At 50.1% G+C, this 23,346-nt stretch overlaps 1 protein-coding gene across 1 annotated transcript in view; it reads right to left on the reverse strand.

Moving 5' to 3' along the window:
• Positions 1-1,792: 1,792 nt before the first annotated feature.
• LOC122378959 (prolyl endopeptidase FAP-like) overlaps positions 1,793-23,346 on the reverse strand; it is a 40,707-nt gene continuing 19,153 nt past the window's right edge. Inside the window, exons 11-12 of the mRNA XM_043360677.1 lie at positions 3,201-3,283; positions 1,793-2,596 (exon numbers count right to left, since the gene is read on the reverse strand). Of these exons, the coding sequence (XP_043216612.1) occupies positions 1,837-2,596; positions 3,201-3,283 (843 nt within the window). The 3' untranslated portion in view covers positions 1,793-1,836. The remainder of the gene's footprint in view (positions 2,597-3,200; positions 3,284-23,346) is intronic.

Raw genomic sequence — 23,346 nt, forward strand, 5'->3', positions numbered from 1 at the left:
ATACATTTGGCAATGTTCGAATTACGATTTTAAAATGAATATTCATATAAAAAGCTTGATAACGATTAAAGGCTGACTAGGGAACTTATCCGAAATATACTGTCGATATTAGCCGTTTTCACGACGGGCTATTCGGTGAATGCATCTGATTTGACCAAATCTGCACCTAATTTCTTTTACATCAAATATCTTCATTTTTTGAATTTATTTCAGTGTTTAATCAATGATGCTCACTGATAATATGACAAAGCAGGCATATCAGCAATTAGTGCAGTGCAACCCTAGCTGATAGCTGCTAAGAAACACACTGAACCTGATTTGACCAAATCTGCACCTAATCTGTACCAGATGTGCACCAAATGTGTACCAGATGGCCGTCGTGAAAACGGCTATTATAATCCGTATTGTCCTGTCGATAACACAATTGATCGCGAATACTTACGCATGTCGCACAGCTAACTAAGCTCTCAGGCATTCAGAGTACGTACTTATGTACGTAATACGTATACACGCATGCTCCCATACAATGGTCAGGAAGTCTGTTTGCAACGGTGACCGGCAACTTATTATTTGGGTATATAGGGCTATATAGTGGATTCGTCGGTTCGCGGGTGCTTGAATCTCCTCCCGGGCTCCTATCGTATACGCTTGGCTTTGTGTCGGTTCATTTGGCAGCACAAAAAGACAAAAATTGTTGCACTACAATGGCTGTCTGAACGGTTATAATATATGACTTTTCACATTCCACCAAACATTAGAAGTCTTATTTTTTCATTTAGAATGGGTCACAAAAACCATACCGCTGGACCGCTCACTCCTTCAGCCGGTTCACCAAGTCCCTGGCAAGTCTATGCAGGCACTCGCTAGCTGGTATCAGTCAGCTCTGTCACTCTGTCAGAGTCGTGACAGTCGTGGATCCACTGATCCAGAGAGCGGTACAGGTGCTCTGTGACACCGTCCATCGAGTGACCTTCATCCGGGTAAACCTATAGGAGAAAAGAGAAGCGCGCTAAATGTTATTTACATTGACGACCTTACGATTTACAAACACAGTTTAGTTGTAACTATGGCAACCAAATGAAATTACGATCCTGTGTGTTGTTTTTTTAGTCACCTGTAACAAGTTGGATGCCAAGCTCTGCATGGAAAAAAATATACAATCAACATTGTAAAGCTGAGTTGTAAAAACAATGCCTGGCTTCATGTGACGGTAGTTGTGGCCAAGATTCTTATACTCTTAGATAGCTGTGGCTACATTTCCTTATGATAATGCTTACCAGCTGCGTGAATAGAATCCCAGCAGTTTGCAGCCAGCGGGACAGTCTGAAGGTCTGTTCGACGCCAACCAGTGTGTCAGCAGACCCGTGGACCAATAGGAATCGTTTGCCGGCTAAGTGTCCAGCCCATTGGTCAAAGTTTTCAGCCGAGTAGCGAAGCTGGCTTTCGGCGAAAAGCCCCAGGCGTCGTTCGCTAAATGCTGATGCTAGTGAGGAGAGAGAGAGAGAGAGAGAGAGAGAGAGAGAGAGAGAGAGAGAGAGAGAGAGAGAGAGAGAGAGAGAGAGAGAGAGAGAGAGAGAGAGAGAGAGAGGGTGACAGAATTGGTGTAACACATAAACAAGTCATTGTATGGCCTCTCTTTACTTGAATTTTCTGTATGAGATTATGCTGGCCGTAAAGCTACTAGTTTCTATTTATCTTATTTTTCCAAGAAATATGAAACGATAACAGCAAGCGAATTTAAAAATGAATAATTGATTCCAATCACTAGAAATTTGAGTTACGCGGAGTAATTTGCTAAGGAACGCGCATCATGCAGCAGATGCCGGTACGGGTCACTCAGTCCTTACCATAGCTGTGCCACGAGGTGATGGGCGCAAAGGCCACTGCACAGGAGACGACAGACGCCGGCTGCGCCAGAAGTCGCAGCGCCAGCAGCGCTCCAAGTCCTCGACCTTCGACCGCCACTCGCTGTGCATCAACAAATTTCAGCTGAGAGAGAAGACCCTCAACCACCTCGCGCAGAGAGGAGGTATCCGACGCCGGGCTCCACTCTCCGGTAGACCGCACCGGAAGGGTCACATCGGCGACAACGGTCTGCCGCTGCGACGCCAGGTAGGCGGGCCAGTCGACTGACCAGGCGACCCCGTCGGCTCCCGGCGGCTCGCTGGGGTCAAACGCCACGCGCACCAGCAGGGAGTATGACACAAGATCTGTCTCGCGGTATTGGGGAGGGACGGTGAGACGCACACTCGCCCGGCCTCCCGCAGACAGCGGCACAAACAATGGTCGCACGGGTGCCAGGCTGGCAGCAGCGACGTCCGCGCGTAACGCAGAGTTGTTGCGCAGCAGCGCCACCTGTGATCGACCGACAGAAGTTGCAGTGACGTGCGGCACCGCGGGGCCTTCGCAAAGAATCGCGTAGTGCTGAGCGTTTTCAGTGAATAGGGCATCGAGATGGAGGCAGTCGTGGGAAAGAGGTGGGTGGGCGTCACGGGGCAGGTCACAGGTCATGCAGTGGGGAGCGGCAGAAAGGTTTGCTGGGATACGAAACAGGTGCCGCTGTCCCGGCCGGTCGGTCCGAGACGACAGGTAGTACCTGAAAAGAACAGAGTGCCTGGAAATAAATATACTCAATACAGATATTATATATATATATATATATATATATATATATATATATATATATATATATATATATATATATATATATATATATATATATATATATATATATATATATATATATATATATATATATATATATATATATATATATATATATATATATATATATATAGTCACAATGTTGTAAAAGCATACGCAAACAGTTGACGACTTCTATGAGTTCACTGCGAGTTGTGAATAATGAAGGCTGGTCCAGAGTGTAGCAAACATTTTGTCTCCGAACTCATTTAAGAAATAAAGATATTTTCCTTATTCCAATAAATAAAATGAAGGAAGTAAATATCCGAACTCAAGTTTTATGTTGAAAGCATAACTATCAGTAGTGCCATTATTTTGATTCAGTTTGCCTGCTTTTGCTGACATCGTAAGTCAAAATATTCCTAGCCACTTTTCTGTGCTAATGAAGCTCCGCATATTATGACCCTTATATCAGCATAGACGGTAAGTACACTCTACATACTCGTTTCAGCACTACAATAATTATCCTCACCAACTCAGAAATCGGAATAGCTCACATGTATTTAGCGCCACAGGCGAGCACTTTTTCAACATCATCTTCTATAGAGACGACTTCCGTCCTGCCTGCAGTTATGTTTACCTGGGAAAAAGAAAAAGAAAACATTATACAGCCAATGTCGACAAAACATCAAGGTTTGATTTTTCATGACTCAATATTGACAACTACGTAGATTAGGATTGTACTGTCCCTCAATAAACCAGAGCTCGGCACCATTTAACTCTAAATGCTTTTTGTTTATAAAATAGTTAAGTAGAGGATGATCAATAAAGAATGACATAAAGCTAGCCCCCAGGAGAAGCACATAATAGCCGTTTTCACGACGGCCATCTGGTACACATTTGGTGCACATCTGGTACAGATTAGGTGCAGATTTGGTCAAATCAGGTTCAGTGTGTCTCTTAGCAGCTATCAGCTAGGGTTGCACTAATTGCTTATATGCCTGCTTTGTCATATTATCAGAGAGCATCATCGATTAAAACACTGAAATAAATCCATAAGGCCGTTTTCACGACGGAACTTTCGCAGAGGAACTTATTTGATACCTAAAAAGTACCTACCCTTAGAGGCCTTAACATCCCTCAAACTGAAATATTTTATGTTCAAAATAATTTTAGAAGTTTAAATCCGGGCATTTTTTGCCCTCAAATCACTTATTTATTTACAAACACAGCAATTTTTGGTTCTAGTAGCCCACCTTTCGACTATGAGGTATTAAATCAGCGTGGCAACTTGCTCCCTCTTTGCTCCCTCGGGTATCTAATTCCGGAATTCTTAAAAACAAGGAAAGTATATATCGAGTTCTCTTTTATACCTATTCAGTTATGTTTTAATGGTGATTAAAATATGACAATTTTTTTAATTACATTTCATATAAGAAAACACGCAAAACAATGAAACAAAAATAACTACGGCAGATAATTACCTTCAGGTATCTAATTCCGACCAATCAGCACCTCAGTAGGATATGACGTCATACAAGAATGGTGGTGAAGGCCGTTTGCAGTCCCGGCCGGTAGGTCACGTGACCGCCGGGCGCCTCGGGTCACGCGGCGGTCGGGAGTCGGACGCGGGGCGTGGTCGCGGGCGGACGCGCGGGGCATCATGCTTTGCTTTGCTTGCTTTGTCAACTTCATATAACTTACTATCGCATTCGTGTGAAAGCCAAACACTGCTCAGTGCCCTTAGAAATTGAGTTTTGGAAAGCTCAAGTCCCTATAGCTCCTCAGGTCGGCAACAGTTGAAGCCTCATCTGAACCCATGTGAAAAAACGAGGGTAAGGAACCTTGTGTTGCTTTTTCTTTTACCGTCATAATTATCTCAAACCATCACAATTTTGAGTTGCCACATTGTCTGCTTCACTACATTCGTGTAAAACTTGGGTGAAGGCTGGTGGCTCAAAGAAAGGTGAAGATATTTCTTTAAGTGCCTAATCCGTGAAATTGAAATATCCCGGCTTTACAAATCTACACTTTTCATTTTCTCCACGATACATTTTTTAAAATTGTTTAAATTTTATCTACATTTGTTAAAATCGGGGCTTTGGTTTTGTGTAAACTAGATCATAAAGTTTACTATAGTTTTGTGTAACCTGATGGCTGAAGAAAATAGTAATTTTTTTTTTAAATGATGTGCGGAAATTTGTTGCTTTCCAAATCAAATTACTCATACCTATATTTCATTCAAAATTAGGAGGCATTATTATTGTTTTTTCTTGTAACATGAACTGAGTTTGGGTACGGTGCTCCGGAAACGTTGTGGAACTTTAAGCTAGCTAGAGCAGTTTCCATAAAAATTGTTTAGATAGTTGACATGGCTTGTTGACAACTCTTTTGCTGTTTCTAAAAAAGTGGAAAAAAAATATTTTCCTGCATTAAGCACACAAGGCATGTTATTCTCATAAGCTATCGAATGTGTGTGTGTTTTTTTTAAGCTGTTTTTCTAAGCTTTTAAGCTGTAACTTCAGTTACTTCACTTTAGAACATATTGCCCAGAATGCGTCACTGATCATGAGCTGGTATATCATATCATATGTAGCAAATACATAAATGAGAATAGTGTGTCATGAATTTTTGTGCATGCTTCTGGATCATCTGTAATTACATCAAAGGCTCGGCTCAAGAGTGTCCTGCCGACCAGCTTATGCCCAACCCTTTCTGTCCGCAGAACGTCGCCTGCGACTCCCGCACGCCGTTTGCCCCGGCCGTCCGTACTGGTCTTCGCGCTGCGAGCCGCGCTGGAGTTCGCGGCGGCGTCGTGGAGCTCCAATCGGGACGGCGTGTGATGCCCGCGTCGAGCTTATAAGCCGTGAGCTTCGATTGGCGGCTCACGCGGTCACCAGCTGTATGTACAGCCTCGGCCCCGACGACCCCGCTAATGGCCGAGACCGGCATACCCCCGGCATGGGTCCGCTGTCCGGCGCAGCGCTGGCCGCCCGCATGCTATGCTACTTTTGGCTGTATCGCTGCCCAGCGGGAGCGCGCTCCACGCTGCGGAAGAGGTACACGTTGCGACCCGACTGAGGACTGCAACCGGATGGTGACACGTCGGCCTCTGCGCCCTGGCCGGGGCAGGCGTGACCGACGTCACAGTGGAGGAACGCCCAAACAAGACCAGCCCACCGTCGGAGCAGCATGGAAATATCATGTTCTGCCTGGACGTCGGACCCGGCGGCGGCGCAGTGCACCTGCACACGTGCGGAGAGGGGCGCTGGAGGCTACTCTGGAGCTTCTGCCATTCCGCGGCGCGACTGCTGGCAAAACGGCGGCGATTGAGGCGGTTGGGAACAGCTGCAGCAATGGTGATGGCGGTGATGGCGACATGGCGGTTTGGGACTTCATCTCAGCGCGGCCGCCGCCCAGGCGCCGCTGCGCCCGGCTGCTCAGCCACCTACCGGATGGCGGGGTGGCCCTTACGGCCCTCACGCCCGTTCGGTCTGCGGCCACGTTGTGGGGTGGCGGTCGCGGGGTTAGCGGCGTTGGACTTCGTCCTTTATCCAGACTGCACCGCACCATCTGAACGGATGGATCTGCCAAGAAAGATGACATCCAAGGCGGCTATGAGGCGATCACAAAGCTTCACCAAGAGCTTCTCCTTCATGGGGCCGGCCGGCCGTTAAGTCGCAACACCGGCTGCCGAGTGCCAACAGCTGCGTGCGCTGGCGCCGACGCGTTGTGGGCCGCGCTGCTGACGCCCAAGCTGCGATATCAACCATCTATGAATAAGTGGCAGCGGTGGCGGCTTGTCAGTTGTTAACGTGCCTTAACAGACGTTGCGAATAGCCCGCGTTGGAATCGCATGGTTGGGAATACAACGCAAGTAAAAATGGGCTTCCTTGATGAACCTACTTTTTAAGCATTGTAGCCTTTGTAATTTTGGATGTTTTGCTGTAGATATTATTTTCTACATATATACTATATAGGCACTCACGTGCTTTAAATCGCGCAATGCAATTGAACCATGGTAAAGACAATGATAAATGAACTGAGAGCTGACATGCCCCATGCTTTGTGTGTGTATGTGTGTGTGTGTGTGTTTTTTTTTTTGCGAGTCGATAAAAGTGGTTTTGGACACTGGATGAGTTTTTAGGGGTGTGGTGAGGGGGGATGTAATTCCACAGACCTTCTGTCAGATTCACTAATGCAGTAGGTCTGTGCGGTGTTTAGTTATCGGAGCATTCTTTGAAAGTCGTGAATAGGGCCACCGAGTACCTAAAGCCGTGATATTCCCCCACAAAAACTTCTTTTAAATAACCGGGGATAGGTACATGAGCAGAGTAAATGCTATTACGAACGCCTATCACAATGCTGAGCGAATAGGAAAATCCATAGATGGAGAATTGTGCCGCGTTACGGGTGCTCGGGCGCAGCCAATCCACCGTTACCCCAGCGGTGACCTTGACCCGCATCGTCTGTCTCGGCTCCAAAGCCAAACCGGCGTGGAATTGGGAGCGTTCGAGCACTCATGGTACAGCGCAATTCTCCACCTAAATCCATTCCTGATACACATTTGCTTGCTCATAGTCATGTAACCCCGGTAAATTCACCCAACTTTCATATTGGTCGCTCCATAGACAGATGGCCACAGAGATCAACTTAAAAGGCCATTGTTGCATTCATTTAGTGGAGATCATTAAAGAGCCGTGACAGGCCACAAGTCGCGTGACATCATACGTGTAACGACCAATGACGTCGGCCTGCAAAACCCAATGGAAGCGGCTAGCAGCGTGCAATAAAACAGGGCGCTGCTTTCTAAATGTCTGTCGTGCGCCATAAATGAATATATTCTTTGTAGCCTGGCAACTCAGTATCTTTTTTTTAACTATTGTACTAGTATTTAATAATTTCATAATTTTATAATTGTGCTTACGCTTAATGTTGATATTAGTGATATATCCTTAGATAAAGTAAATCGATGTGATATTTAATAGAAAAATAGCAAACTAACGCACCATTCATTCGAAAGCTGGGGAACCTACTAAAAAGAACTACTAAAATTCCTGAGGAACTAAAGGATTAAATCGGGATTAAATAGATGCCTGCTATTCCGTCGTGAAAACGGCCAAAATGAAGATATTTGCTGTAAAAGAAATTAGGTGCAGATTTGGTCAAATCAGGTGCATTCGCCGAATAGCCCGTCGTAAAAACGGCTATTATACGTTTAGCGAGAGGTTACCTACTGAAAGTTTCGTCGCGATCAGCCGCTTTTTACGCGAGTTATTCGCGAAAAACCAAGAGGGGGTCCGTTTGACCAACCTCCCCCTACACGGGCGAGGGTTAACCTTGGATAAAAACACATTTTCCCTGAATACATATGTCTGTCCACTTGTAGGTCCCATGGTATTGACATGGATGAAGGAGAAGCTGGATTGGAAACTTACAGCTGATTGCGCTCCTTTTGGTAAGTGCTCGAGGGCACGCGCATCTTTCATCCATGGTAGGTATTGACATGCGAGTGGAACGTTTATTGCTGGCGATTTACTCTGAGGTATGCATGATTAGCCCGTTCTAAAACTCAGTTGAATACAGGCGCCTGCGTAAACGTGTCCATTGTAGCTATTCAGGCATTCATCCACATCGTGATAAATAGGCAATTACTTGCTCAAAAGATGACAAATGAACAGACATTAAAGGTGCGCTATCGACTGTTACGACTAGCTGCTGCCGATGCCTCTAGTCGACGATCCAGTTGTGCTAGAGTGGTCATGCCGTGCCGCACCGATGGGGGAGCGCCGTGGTGATCTGACTGTGCTGAGACCGGGCTGGTCCGCCGAACCGGGACGTCAATGGTCCACCGGATCGAAGACCGAATGGTCCTTCGTAACACCGGACAGGCCCCTGCGCGTCGTCGCCATCAACAGCTCGCCGTATATTTCCGCGGAGCAGCAGCCGGACGGCTCGGCAGTCTACAGCGGCTACCTCTTCGAGTTGTGGCGGACAGTCGCAGCAGAACTTGGCCTCAGCTACCGGATGGTGACTCCGCTCACCGACGGCTACGGCAGCCTGAGCTCAAACGGCACCTGGACCGGCATGGTGGGCGAGCTGGTCTACGGGCGCGCCGACCTGGCGATCACCGCGATGATTAATAACCCAGATCGGGCAGCCGTGGTCGACTTCCTGGACGGGGTTCCGTGCTTGTCCGCAATCAACACGCTACTGGTGCGGCGCGATACAGCGGTGACGCCGTCCCTGTCTCCGGCCGTGTTCTCCAGCCTGCTGCGGCCGCTGGGCGCCGACGTCTGGTGGACGCTGGCCGCCGCGCTGCTGGCGCTCTCGCTGGTGCTGCGCCTCTCGCTGCGGTTCAACAGCGCCGGAGCCGAGGACGGCCGGCTGGTACGTGACATGGGCTGGGGCTCGTGTCTGCTGGCCGGCGCTATGACCGTGGTGGGCCAGGGCTGGGACAGGACGCCGCGGTCGCTGGCTGGACGCACTGTCACCATCTTCGGCTGGATGCTGGGAATCTTGATTTACATCAACTATGCGGCCACTTTGGTATCCTTCCTGACCACTGATATCGTAGGGAAACCTATCAACAGTGTCCGTGAGTTCGTAGAACAACCCGACTGGACGTTTGCTACGCATCCAGGTGCAACAATTATCAACAAGTTCAGATCAAGCACCAACGTCCACGAACAAGAGCTTTACCGACGTTCAATTGCTGGTGACAGGCTCATCACATTACACTCAACGACAGAGAGCATGCTGCAAATTTTACGGCCGAAAGTTATGGCGTATACTGATCTGAACATACTGCACTACTTTCTTGGTGATGAGTCATGCACATTTGTGCCTTTACAAAGTACCGCGGTCAGGCCTGGAACAGCCTTTATGGCGATCCCAAAAGGGAGGAGCGGCTTCAAGCGAGCCATCACGAAAGTGTTGCTGAAGATGCACGAAACAGGTTCAATGTCGCGACTGAAAAACTCTGTCCGAAAACCTGGCCAGGGTATTTGTAGCCCAATCAGACATTATCGCGAGATGTCGATCTATGAGGTCATGCCCGTCATCTGTCTGCTTCCTCTCGGAATAGTCGCTAGTCTGGTCATTTTGATAATAGAGCTGCTCTGCCACAAAACCTCGCCTGCGAGACGTCGTCACACAGGAGGCACGACCGTGCCGGAAGAGACTATTGCGGAAGAGTCTCGAACGTCTGATAACCGGCACCACAAGCAGTTTCTCGCGACCCAGGGCAGTGAGGAGCTATGTTGACCCGCTCTGACGCAGTCACACAGACGGAGACTGGCCCCAGCCGACATCCGGCACAGCACTGACCGGCGGGGTCATCTCGTCTGAGTACCGCACCGTGCGCCCCAACTGATCAGTGGCAATGGTATTGACGAGTGAAGTACGGTACAGAGAGTGAAGTACGGTGTAGCGATGGTGAATGTATGATAAAAGTAGTAATATAGGTTGTAAAAGAAGAGTAGCGACAAACATAGGCGTAGGAACAGGGGGGGCCAGGTGGGCAAGTGCCCATCCACTTTCCGAGGTGGGGGGGCCAACTATGTGTTTTGGCCCACCCACTTTTTACTCGAGGCCCCTCGTCTCGATTTGAGAGGACGTCGTCACCTTCCAGAATAAACAAACTCGGTAAAAATAAGTTCCAGGAATCCCCATGCACGGACTCCAAGGGGAATGTCATCCAATGGATCCAAGGAGGCCCTCTGTTCATACTTGTCAGTCGAAGCCCCTGAGACTGATGGCCTGAGAGGCCCTAATGGATCTGAGGAGGCCCCAATATCCACACTGGTCTGGGGAGGCCCCTGTATCCACACTAGTCAGAGGTCTGAGACTGGTGGCCTGGGAGGCCCCTCCATCCACACTAGTCAGAATAGGCCCCTGACACTGGCGGTCTAGCCGAGGCCCCCTACCCTCACTAGTCAGAGGAGGCCCCTCTACCCTCAATAGTCAGAAGAGGCCCCTGTGACTGATGGCCTGGGAAGCCCTTATATTCACATTAGGCAGAGAAGGCCCCTGAGACTGATGGTATGAGAGGCCCTCATATTCACACCAGTCAGAAGAGGCCCCCGAGGCTGATGGCTGTGAGGCCCTTCTGTTCATATAACTGGCCACTGGAGGCCCCTGAAACCGGTGGTCTGGGAGGGCCCTCTATCCACACCAGTCAGAAGAGGCCCCTGAGACCGATGGTCTGAGAGGCTCTTATATTCATACTGGCCACAAGAGGCCCCTGAGACTGATAGTCAGAGAGGTCCACTCCTAATGAATCTGAGGGGGCCCTCTATCCACATTTACACTTTTCTAGGGAGGCCCCCGAGACTGATGGTCTGAGAGGCCCTTTTATTTATACTGTCCACAGGAGCCCCCTGAGATTAATGGTCTGAGAGACTCTTCTATTTATACTAACCAGAGGAGGCCCCTAGGATTGATGGTCTAACAGGCCCTTTTATTTATACTAGCCAGAGGAGGCCCATGAGACTGATGGTCTGAGAGGCCCTTCTATTCAAACTAGGCAGATGAAGCCCCTGAGAATGATAGTCCGAAGAGCCATGCGGCGGCAACTGGCCGACGGCCGTGGCCATATTTCGGCTCGGTAGGGCCCCACAGAGCTCATGAGAGGACCTCAAGGGCTCCTAAGTAGACACGCTTATCCCCATAAGGGTGCCACGCCGGCTTCTGAAGGCTCCTTGTAGGCATCTAAGGGCCCTTTCCGGCCTCTTACGGCTCCACCCGCCTGTGATGGCTCCACACCAGTGTTAACCGTCCTTTAAATCTACAGTGACCGCCAGCTCACCACCTCTCATAACCTCTGGCAGGACAGAAACACCTTCTGACGAAAAATGTGGCACATCACAGTGAGAATTCACATATCTCAAGTCACAAATGAGGCGATATTTGGAATTTTTCTTTGGAACAACCTTCAAAGGGGAGACACAATGCGGCACGTCAGCTACTTTTTCTATAACACCTCTCTTTTCTAGCGCCATCAGCTCAGTTTCCAAAAACTTTTTCTCTGGTTCATTAAAACAGGGATTTTCAAAGACACGGGGCTCTGGAATGTCACGCACAGGCACCGGCACACCATTCATAATCCAGTCCAGAACTGCATCAGGCGCCCCAATGCGCACCCACTCGTCCTTATGCAGCGGCATAATTCCCCTCACAACTCACGTGATGGTTTACTCAGCTGAGAATGTCCCTGTGACGTCATCCGGCTGCTGCGCTCGGGCGGCCAGGTCACGAGGCCCGGGTGCGTACCCGAACCGCCCGCGGCGGAACCTCCAGTCAGCTGATCCGGAGCCCGAGCCCGCCGCGCCGCCGCCGGGTCGCTGACCCGCCGCGTCCAGGCGGTAGCCTCTGCCCGGACCGCCAGAAGCGAACGGGAAGAATGAGCCCCGCCCGCGGAACCTTCCAGAGCCACTGACCTGCCGGTTGTGTCGCGCTCCGGCGATGGACACGGCTCGCTGCAGATTTTCCAGCGCCCCCGGCGTGAAAGCTGCCGGGTTCTGCTGCAGCGTCTGGAACAGCCTGGTCGTCCCGTCATCAAACTGGTTCGCCACCAGCAGGTTGGTATACTCTTCTTGCAGGTACCGGAGTTGTGCGATAGCTATAGTCGATAGTTCAGAGAGGACGGGTTCTCTGCTTGTACACTGAGAGAGCAGTTTCAATACGGTCTCCTGATACCGCGCACACTTCTGAATGACCTGGAACTTCGGCCAGTCAGCCTTGCTGACGCCTGCTCTTCAATCACCGACCACCAAGTCCGGTGGTAGTCTGACCTTCGCCAGACTTTCGCGAATGCTCTTAAAGTCTGTCTGCAGATCACTGCTCGCGCCCACTTCAGACTCACCGAGCGGCTGCGGCTGAGTGTCTGCGCATTCTTGAGTGTCGACCAGCCGACGACCGGCGGTGTCGGTCTTCAAATGCTCACTGATTGCACTCCACTGAGCTTTCCAACTTGTCAAACCTCTCAAGAAGGTTGTTGAACCGTTCCTCCATGAGGAAACAAGCCGCCTCGAAATACCGGCGGCTCGCGCAACACGGAGCGTCGCGGCTCGTGCGGAGCACCAACGCAGACTGACCCCGCCCGCGACCTCGGTCACGGGCCGGGGTCAGCCCCTGGCGGCGAATGTCGTAACTACGGCCACACAGCGCCGCCTTTGAGGGTCATACTAGTGTCTCTTAGGGCCATATATCGGTGGCTCTGGGGGACCCACAACGGCGCCTCTGTGGGCCACCACACCTGTGCATCTCAAGGCTCTATAGGTACACGTCTCGCGGGTTTTAGCGGTAGGTTTTGCACCTAGAAAATTTGGTGTACTTCAGGCTATATCTTCGTCGTCTTAAACTTTTTAGTGTTGATGATGCGATCGACTTGTTGGGTAACAAGCCGGCCATGATCGTGTAAAATGACTTCATCGTAGATCGATTAGTTTCTGAGATATAACCGGAATTGTAAAAGTGCAAAACCTACCGCTTAATCTCGCGAGACCTGTACATCTGAAGGACCCACACCGACACCTCTGAGGGCCCCACACCAGTATCTCCGAGCTCTGAAGGCCCCACACCGGTGACTCTGAGGACTCACCGGCTCCTGAGAGCACCATGTTGATCCTTCTTATCCTTATCCTTCTTGCCAGGCTGCAGATGTGCGCAGCGCCAACTGGGCAGCAGCTGCACTCGCAGTCCTGCACAATCCTATCACAACGTCCCGTATCCTATCCGTATCCTTGCCAATTGCCATAGCTTTTGTGAAACGGGTTTAGGCTAACTTTTCGTTAGCCTAAACCCGATTTTCAATTTATTTTAATTTACCCTAACTTTTTGGATAGCATAAATTAAAACTAGTGTATTTTGATAGGAACAGCCCAGATCCGAGTTTATACTAACTTTGGAGCACGTTAGCCTAAACCAGATTTACCCTAACCCGGCCAATTAAACGATTCTGTTAGTTCATATTTTATCCACCAGAGTTTGCTTCATACTCAAAGGCCTTCCTCGTCCAGTAAAAGATCTGGCAGCGATGTGCCACGTCGATTTGGAAGCACGACTGAGCTACAATTTCGGCGCAGATGTTTGCACGCCGGAATATCTTTGAGCGTTATTGTTGTTGCACGTGCAGTTTCAAGGATGGTGGTCGTTGTGTGTCTACAACAGGTAAGCTAAATATTGTTCTCCCTAATATATGATAGATCAGGTTAAGTAAACAGCCAGATGAACTCCACCGAACCATATTGTTGTCACTTGTCTCCTTGTTTTGTTTTGTTTTTCCACCTACCTTCTTGCAAAAACTGCCTGTAGCTAGCTTGTGCCTGCCATGACATGACTAGAGTCCATACCGGTATCCCTTTTTGCTTTATCTTGACGGCTATATAGTTGTGTGAAGATGGCGGATACTATAGGCTCATGTGTTGTTAATGGTTACATCACTTTTCATTTTGAAATGAAGGAGCAGGGCATTCTTACAATTGTAAAACTAACCATACTTTGTTGGAACTTGGAAGCTGTTCTGTTAGGTTGTGCATCAGTTGGGTAAAGGACGAGACTCAAATCCAAATATTGATCGACCAATGAAAGGTTGAAGTGGGCAGGGCCATGACCATGTAACGAAAAAAATGGATGTGATTTTGTGCATCCTAGCTTTCAAATGAAAAAATAAGACATTAGCAAGTTGTAATTCACACAAGGCCTGTACTCACTCAGCGCACAATTAGCTGGCGGTCCTAATGAAGTAGGTTGTGACTCAAGGCCAACCGACGTTTGACGGCAATTGCTGATCGACAGAAACGTGCCAGAAAGTGAGTAATTAAGAGATGGTAAATAGTTATTATTTGTATTGATTTGTTTACAATATTGTTAATTATAGCAAAATTAATTATTATTCAATAGTTACTATTTTGTATTTATTGTTTTAGAAATAAATTTCTAAACTTTTTTCATAGTGCCGATCCATTTATGGAATGGCCAGCTGATTGTCTGCCAAAGCGGACGCCCAGAACCTGCAAAAAACATCGTCATTTTCGGGTGAATGTGCGTACTTTCGTCAAATATTACTCGTTAACTATCATTCCTTTGGTAATGGAAGCTTTTTCTCTTCAGTGGGTGTACTCAATACCGCAAGTATTGTCCCGTTACACTGAATGCACCCCGTCATAGCGGGGACTGCATTTATGCCCATATATGGTTATAGGTACAAGATCCATTTATTGATCGATCAATGTTTTTATTTCTGCCTCATAGTTTCCCCAATTGGCATGCTTCTTGTAAAACACTGATTGGCAGTGCTGCTAGCAGGTGGCAAAGAAAAATGATGAAGCTAACCACACACAAAAAATACAGCCAAAATAATGACTGTTTTTTATGCAAAGCATGCTAAAAGACAATCAGGAAATTGATTTTTATTATGGAGGCAATCTGGTGTCAGAATCAAACTATTGATTCCACAAACATTAGTTTGTGTTTTATTTTTGATAGTATGGCTATTAACAAAATTGCATAGGCGTAGGAAAAGGAGGGGCCAGGTGGGCAAGTGCCCACCTACTTTTTGAGGTGGGGGGCCGGGGGCTTCAGGGCCTCCTGTAAGGGATTTTCGCTGGAGGGGGGGGGGGCAGAGGCTCAAGGAGCCAAACCTAGGGTTCCCTCAAATCCTGTTTTCTCATCGGATTTAGGCCACTTATTTTTAGTCATAGCCCTGACACGATTATCTTTTCTTAACTAAGAAAAATAAAAATAGTAGCCTATCTTATCCATGCTTTGATATTTATTTGTAACCCTTTCACATTGCCCGATCAGGTGGTTACAAAAATGAAATACAAAGGAAATACGAACCTCCCAATTTTAATGCTATCTTGCTCAAAATTTTGCGCTGAACCTGAATCCCCTGTCAGCATTTGAGGCCTGGGGGTAGGTCTGGTCAGGTAAGCTCAGGTCAACCAGTGTCCAGTAGCTAGCCTAGGTGTCATGCCAGGTAGCCAAAGTAGGTGTCAATCACCACTGAAAGGGAGCTTCGTAACATGGGAAGCTTCGTAACATATTTTTTGGCACCAAAACCTCTCTTGAAAATGGATCCTAAATTCGACATCTGCAAAAAGGACACTAATACATGTTGAAACTTGAAAAGGTGAAGCAAGGTCATCTAAGCTCAGTAACCTTGACCACCTGACCCTAATGCGACCCTGACACCTACCATAAGGCATGGTATTACAATCATTCCACAAGTTTGCGCGTTTTTTTAAGACACAAATAGTCTGAAAACGCGTCGATAATGTGCGCTAACACGCAGAATCGCGATTCTGCCATGCCATGGTCTCTAGAAACACGCCATAGGTCAAGGGTCATGGGGTTCGGGGTCATATAATTGTCATGATGTGTGTAATTTTGATTAGCTCGTGAATGCGAAAAGTTTCGCCGCGATCGGCCACCTTTTACGAGTTTTTTTTTTTTAACTGAGGGTCATGGGTGGGTCTATCCGACCTCCCAATAAGCGCGACGTTCAATTTCTCTCAAACACTCAGGGTATATTTTAACAAACTGACTGCGTCCCATTTGGGGACGCAGCCCCCTGCCTTTGGGACGTAGCCCTCGCGAAATTTGAACCACTGCGTCCCACACTGAAATGACAGGGTGTCAGCGGAAAAGTGCTAGCAAAAATAAGTAACATGCCTCGGTCTTTTACTGTGTAACAGATGTTGCTTTTCGATTGCTTTGTGCCCTGATTTACTATGTACCTAAGCACAAACATACCCTCTCCATTCCTTGTGCCTTGCTCTATCCTGAAGTCGTACACCTTGTTATATCCTCCCCTACTATACCCCTAGGGTATGTGCCCTGCCCAGTGTCCTGTCCTTACGTCTTGTACCTTGCCCTGCCCTTCCTTCAGGCCCTGTGCCCCGCCCTGTCCTGCCCTCAAATCCGATACCTTATGTACTCTGCCTTGAAGTTGTATGCGCTGTCTTCCCATCTTTACGCCCGTGCCCTGTCCTACCCTAGTTTGAGGCCCTGTGCCCTTCTCTGCCCTCAAGCCTCGTACACTTGTCCTGCCATCAGACCCCGTGTCCTGCCTTGCCCTCAGGTGCTGTGCCCTGTCCTGCCATCAGGTCTTGTGCCTTCCCATGCCCTCATGCCCCGGCCCAGCGTCCTTCCTCAAGCCTGATGCCTTGCCCTGCCTCAGGCCCCATGTGCATGCCCTGCCCTCAGACCCTGTCGTATTCTGCCATTAAAGGGACTATCCCACCTTCTAAAATGTTGTTAAAACCAGTTAAATTGTGCCCGACTTTATAGATTGGATGACCAGGAACACGGTTCTGGCATTTATTTTTCATTAAACATCTTAGGCTTCCCATATTCCAAACACAAACTTTCAAATATGTGACGTCACAGCCCAAAATTACCTCCTTCCCCAGGCCACATTACTGTCATAAAGCTGATTCTTTTTACTCTGTAGGCACCACAACAAAGTTCAGACCAAGTTTTAAGCGATTTTTCAACGAACAAACCCATTTAAATCAGAATGACTAAACGAGGTGACGTCACACTAACGGTCGCTCCATGTTGAAGATAGGGCCTTGTACAAGGCCCATTTTCAAATGAAGGGAACGAATTTCTTCAACACCAAGAGGCCGCGGGGGTTGCAACCTAGATAGCTAGTGGTTTCTGAACCTCGCCGCAAACTTGGCTATCTCAACTCAAATCCCATGTTTAAGGTGGGATAGTCCCTTTAAGCCTTGTGCATTGTCTTGCCCTCAGACCCCGCCCTCGCACTAAGCTGCTGTGCTCTACCCTGTCATCAGGCCTTGTGCTGTCCCATGCCATCAGCCCTGTGTCCTACTCTGCCCTCAAGCCTTGCACACTGCATTTCCCTAAGGTCTCGTGTCCCACTGCTCTCAGGCGCTGTGCCCTGCCCTGCTATCAGGCCTTGTGGTGTCCCCCGTCCTCAGGTCCCGTGCCGTTTCCCGTCCTCATGCCCTTACCTGTCCTCACAACCTGTGCTTTGTTCTGCCCTCATGCCCTGAGCCTTGTCTTGCCCTCAGGCCCTATACCCTGTCTTGTCATACATTCAGGCCTTGTGCCCTACCTGTGTCCTTATATCTTGCTCTGCCCTTAGGTACTGTTTCTTGCCCTGCTCTAAGATCCTGTGTGTGTGTGTGTTGCCCTGCCATCAGGTGTGGTGTTCATCAGGTGTTCTAAGGCCCTGAATCTTGCACTACTTTCCAGCCCTGTGTAATGACAGCCTCAGACCCGCGCCTTGCCTTGCCCTCGGACCCTGCAACCTACCCAGTCCTCACGTGCCTAATGTGTCTTATCTTAGCCTCATGGCCAGTGCCTGCCCTGTCCTTAAGGCTCAGACTCTGTGTCCTGCCCTTCCCCGAGGTCCTGTTTAGAGATGTCAAGGTCGAGCCCGCAGGCCCGGCGCGGCCACCGGGCCTAATACCATTACCAAAACGGATTTGCAATGGTCTTTTGATGTTACAAAATATGTGATAGAATGACTAATAGTAGATTGGCAATTCATAGGCGGCGTCAGAGCACCGAAGTTGGGAGGTGAAATCGACTTCCCTTTCTGCTTTCCTGGAACCGCCTATGATCCATCTCTTGTGATCACTTGTGAACCTCTAATACCCGAAAATAATGTTGATCCACCCACAGAATGAATACCTACAGTTATAGTGCACCAGCATAGTGATCTTCACCCAAATGACTCACTTCGTGAATAGGACCTCCCAATGGACCTTCCGATGCCCTGGAACCGCCCCTGATCAGGGTATCAACTTGAAAATTTCAAATGATGTGCCTAGTTTAGTTCTAAGAAAAGTCACAAAATTTCAGCATCCTATCTTTAGCCGTTTCGAAGATATTCTCGAAAAACCTGAGGGATGGATGAAAACAACAACTCCCCTGCCACTAAAAGTGCTAACTGCCTGCCCCCCCCCCCGCCCCAGTGACGCGATTTTAGCTCCACTGGGGGCCAGCGGCATCACTTGCAGGGGCCACGGCCCCCAAGTTAACATGCTAGAGGGGGCCCTGGGGGCCAACCATATGTTTTGCCGCCCCCCCATACACTTTTTACTTGGGACCCTCTCGTCTCGAGTTGAGAGGACGTTGTAACCTTCCAGAATAAACAAACTCAGTAAAAATAAGTTCCACGTATCTCCACGCACGGACTCCAAGGGACCCTTGTTGATCCAAGGAGGCCCTCTATCCATACTCGTCAGCGGAGGCCCCTGAGACTGATGGCCTGAGAGGCGCTAGTGAATCTGAGGAGGCCGGAGGCCCCAGTATCCAAACTGGTCTGGGAAGGCCCCTGACACTGGCGGTCTGAGAGGCCCGTCTATCCACACTAGTCAGAGGATGTCCCTGAGACTGGTGGTCTGGGAGGCCTCTCAATTTACATTAGTTAGAATAGGCCCCTGACACTGGCGGTCTGGGAGGCCCTTTACCCTCACTAGTCAGAGAAGGTCCCTCTATCCTCAATAGTCAGAAGAGGCCTCTGAGACTGATGGTCAGAGAGGTCCTAGTGAATCTGGGGAGGCCCCTCTCCACATTGTTCTAGGCAGGCCCCCGAGACTGATGGTCTGAGGGGCCCTTTTATTTATACTGACCACAGGAGCCCCCTAAGATTTTTGGTCTCAGAGGCTCTCCTGTTTATACTCACCAGAGGAGGCCCCTGGGATTGATAGTCTAACAGGCCCTTCTATTTATACTAGCCAGAGGAGGCACCTGAGACTGGTGGTTGGAGAGGTCCTTCTATTCGTAATAGGTAGAGGAGGTCCCTGAAATTCAGGGTATCAGAGCCCTTCCTATGCATACTAGCCAAGAGAAGACCCTGAAATTAATTATCTGAGAGGCTGATCTATTCATACTAGCCAGAGAAAGCCCCTGGGATTAACCCTCGCCCGCACATGCCATTTTCCCATCCTAGAACACACATGGGGGGGGGGGGTTGCCACCCCCCCGCGCCATTTCGTTCCTGTTGGAGATAGAGCTTTGCGGTAAAGACTAAGGTGGTCGACTGGTTGTTTTCCCGTCAATTTCATTGTCTTTTTCAGTTTGAAGGGCAGCAAAACCAAGCTAAAGGGCGGGTAATGGTGAATCATGATGTGGGACCTCTTATTATCTGCCTTGGTAAGAATTCGAGTCTGTTTGCGTTTCCCTGTCGCTATCTTGACAACTCTTCTCACCACTTGGCAAAGGGCGCCTTTTGCGATCGAGGCCGGACTGAGTCTGCCACCAAGTCCCAGTCTGTTACGCCTCAGGCAGATGTGCTACTGGCTGCTGCTGATGTCCAGCTGCTGACAGACCAGCTCCTGGCTCATGCCACCATGCCACCAACACTTAGCCTTACTACGAAACGAGAGACTGTACTCCCTTCTCTCCACTTCCTTGAACGAGAACTATCAAATGAAACCGTTGGCGACTCGACTCTTACTCAGAGCAAGAGTCATTTCGCAAGGTCAGGTCACTGCTGAGTTGAGAGCAGATACCAGAGATATGTCTCATGGAGCTGAGCTGGCGGCCGCCGCGCCGGTGCACGCGTACTTGCGCTCGTGACATCCGTGCTGGGGGCACTCGTATGTGAACCGTGGTGGCGTTGCCTCTGTGACCCGGGGGCTACCTGGCCGGCTCGAATACGCGGCGATGGCGGGCAGGGCGCCCGAGTTCGATGCGGTCGTTGAGTGCTTCGGTGCTTATACGCGGCGGTCAAATCAGTACTTTGTGGCACAAGATATCGGGAGTGATCAAGAAGCAAAGAAGCGGGCCGTGCTGCTTTGTGCGATCGGCGCAAAAACGTTCGGTCTGCTGGAAGATCTTATTGCTCCAGTCACTGTAAGTGAGAAAACATACGATCAGCTGGTCAGCGTTTTGCAAAGTCACTTCGAGCCGGATAAATCTGAAATAGTGGCCAGATTCCGGTTTCATTCGTGCTTCAGGAATGACGGTGAGACAGTTGCTAATTTTCTATCGCGGCTTCGAAAGCTGGCTAAAGACTGTTCGTTCGCACCTAATGTCCTTAATGAAATGCTGCGTGACCGTTTGGTCTGTGGCATACGGAACGAGTTGCTGCAACCTTACTTCTCAGTGAGCCGGGGCTGACGCTCCAGTCGGCGGAGCAGCTGGCCCAGGCACACGAGTCGGCGGCAGCGAGTGCGGCTGAGCTCAGCGGCGGTGCTGAGCAGCGAGCAGATGGAGCCTTCGTTCATCGGCTGACTGGTGCCCGGGGTCCGCTGCGGCTGCGTAGCAGTTCTAGGGGTGCCGGTGCTGCCCGCGCTCCTGCCGGCTACAGGGACGGCGGTGGCGGCGCAGTGGACTCCAGAGCTGGTGGTCGGCTGCGCTCTCAGCATGACAGGACGACGCCCGGGCCAGCACGGCGGCGAGCTGTTTCAGGTGCCTGAGGTATCATCAGCCGGACACGTGCCCGTTCATCGATAAGGTGTGCTACAGCTGTGGCCTCAGGGGTCACGTCCGAGCTGCCTGCAGGAAGAACCAGCAGCACCTCCGCCATGTCTCGGCTGATGGCGACGCGTTACAAGGGTCGGACGCGCAGGAGGGTAGCAGAGAGGACGGCACTACGCAACCGAGGAGTTCTGGTCCCGGGACCGGTGAGGAGGTGTACAGCATTTTCACCTTCCGGACCGGCCTCGGTGTCAGGCGACCGCCGCTGATGGTGCCGGTAGCGCTCGACGGTCAGAAGGTCGAGATGGAGCTGGACACCGGGGCGACTCTGTCGGTCTGCTCTGACGCCGGGTTTCGGCAGCTCTGGCCCTGTGGAGGGCCGAAGCTGGAACCGTGTTCGGTGAAGCTGAAGACCTACAGCGGTGAGCAGCTGTCAGTCATGGGGCAGGCTGCAGTGAACGTTCAGTACGGCGGACAGGCTCAGCGACTACCTCTCATCGTAGTCGAAGGTGGCGGGCCCTGGCTGTTCGGCAGGAACTGGCTGGGACACATCAGGCTCGACTGGCCCTCCATCTGTTGAGTGACTGCGGAGACCCGTGTGCAGCCCATCCTGGACGAGTTCGCTGACGTCTTCAAGGAGGAGCTGGGCTGCTATCGAGGCGGGGAAGTCGGCATCGATGTAGACCCGGACGTCCAGCCTCGTTTCTTCAAGCCTCGCACCGTACCGCTGGCCTTCAGGGAAGCTGCGGACGCCGAGCTGGAGGACCAGATCCGTGGCGGGCTCTGGGAACAGGTACGGCACAGCAAATGGGTGGCTCCCTTGGTGGTTGTCCCCAAGGCTGGGGGTCAGTCAATACGGGTGTGTGGACTACCGCTTGACCGTCAACAGGGCTGCTAAGGCAGAGCAGTATCCCTTGCCGCGTGTGGAGGAACTGTACTCAAAACTGTCGGGATGTACCATATTTTCAAAGATCGACTTGAAAAACGCGTATAATTAGCTTCCGCTAGATGAAAAGGCCCGCGAGTATCTCACGGTAGACACCCCGAGGGGTCTTCTTCGACCCCTTCGGTTGACCTTCGCCTATTCGAGTGCAGTGTCGCTGTTCCAACTTCCAGCGGACGCTGGAAACTGTCCTGGCTGGTATCTCTGGTGTTCGGGTCTTCTTGGACGACATTGTAGTCGCGGGTGTCGATGCCGCTGCGCATGACGAGGCCCTCCGGCAGGTTCTTAGACGGCTGGAGGAAGCGGGTTTTAGGGTCAACAAGGCCAAGTGTAGCTTCGGCGTCAGCAGCGTGACCTATCTGGGGCTTAAGATAAGCAGCCGTGGTGTGGAGACCACCGACGAAAAAACGGCCACGATTGTCCGTGCCCCGGAACCGCGGGATGCTAAGGAACTGCGTAAGTGGCTAGTAATCAACTACTATGGGAAATTCCTTGAGAACCTGGCGAGTGTCTTGGCTCCGCTCTATCGTCTTCTAAAGGCAGATCAGCCCTGGCAGTGGGCTGAGGCAGAGAAGTCTGCTTTTCGGAAAGCCAAAGAGATGCTAGTTAGCCCTCCTGTACTAGCCCATTTTGATCCCGCCCTTCCGGTGGTTCTCGCCTGTGACGCGGGACCGGTCGGCATTGGCTGTGTGTTGAGTCAGCGGACGTCACAGGGCGAGCGACCTGTGGCCTACTATTCGCGCACGTTGAATGACACCGAAACTAGATACTCACAGACTGATAAAGAGGCATTAGCTGTAGTGACCGGCGTTAAGAAATTTCACTATTACCTAGCGGGGCGAACTTTCACTATACAGTCAGATCATAAGCCTCTCATAGGCCTCATAGGAGAGCAGAAACCTTTGCCCGTGATGGCGTCACCTAGGATGGTCCGCTGGGCTCTGATGCTTGGGGCCTACTGAGTACCGGCAAGGATCTAAGCAAGGCCACTGTGACGCGCTTAGCAGGCTGCCTTCGTGCGAGGAGGCTTGTTCGAGCGTTCCAATTCCGGCTGAGACTGTCCATTTACTTGAGTTCATCGACTCATCCCCATTCCCCAGTGAATGTGTCCCAGATACAGCGGTAGACCGCTCTGGATCCCGTGTTGTCAGCGGTACATCGATATGTCAGAGATGGCTGGCCGGATGTCAATAGTGTTTCCCTCAGCCCTGATTTTCAGCCGTACAGGTCCCGTATAGGTAAACTGAGTGTGCAGGATGGCTGTGTTTTGTGGGGGTCACGAGTCCCGCCGCAGGGACGGGGTGCCATGTTAAAGTTATTACATGAAGGTCATGCTGGCGAGTGTAGAACCAAAA

Source organism: Amphibalanus amphitrite, unplaced genomic scaffold (assembly GCF_019059575.1).
Source record: "Amphibalanus amphitrite isolate SeventyFive unplaced genomic scaffold, NRLGWU_Aamphi_draft 000068F_arrow, whole genome shotgun sequence".
Lineage (NCBI taxonomy): Eukaryota > Metazoa > Arthropoda > Thecostraca > Balanomorpha > Balanidae > Amphibalanus > Amphibalanus amphitrite.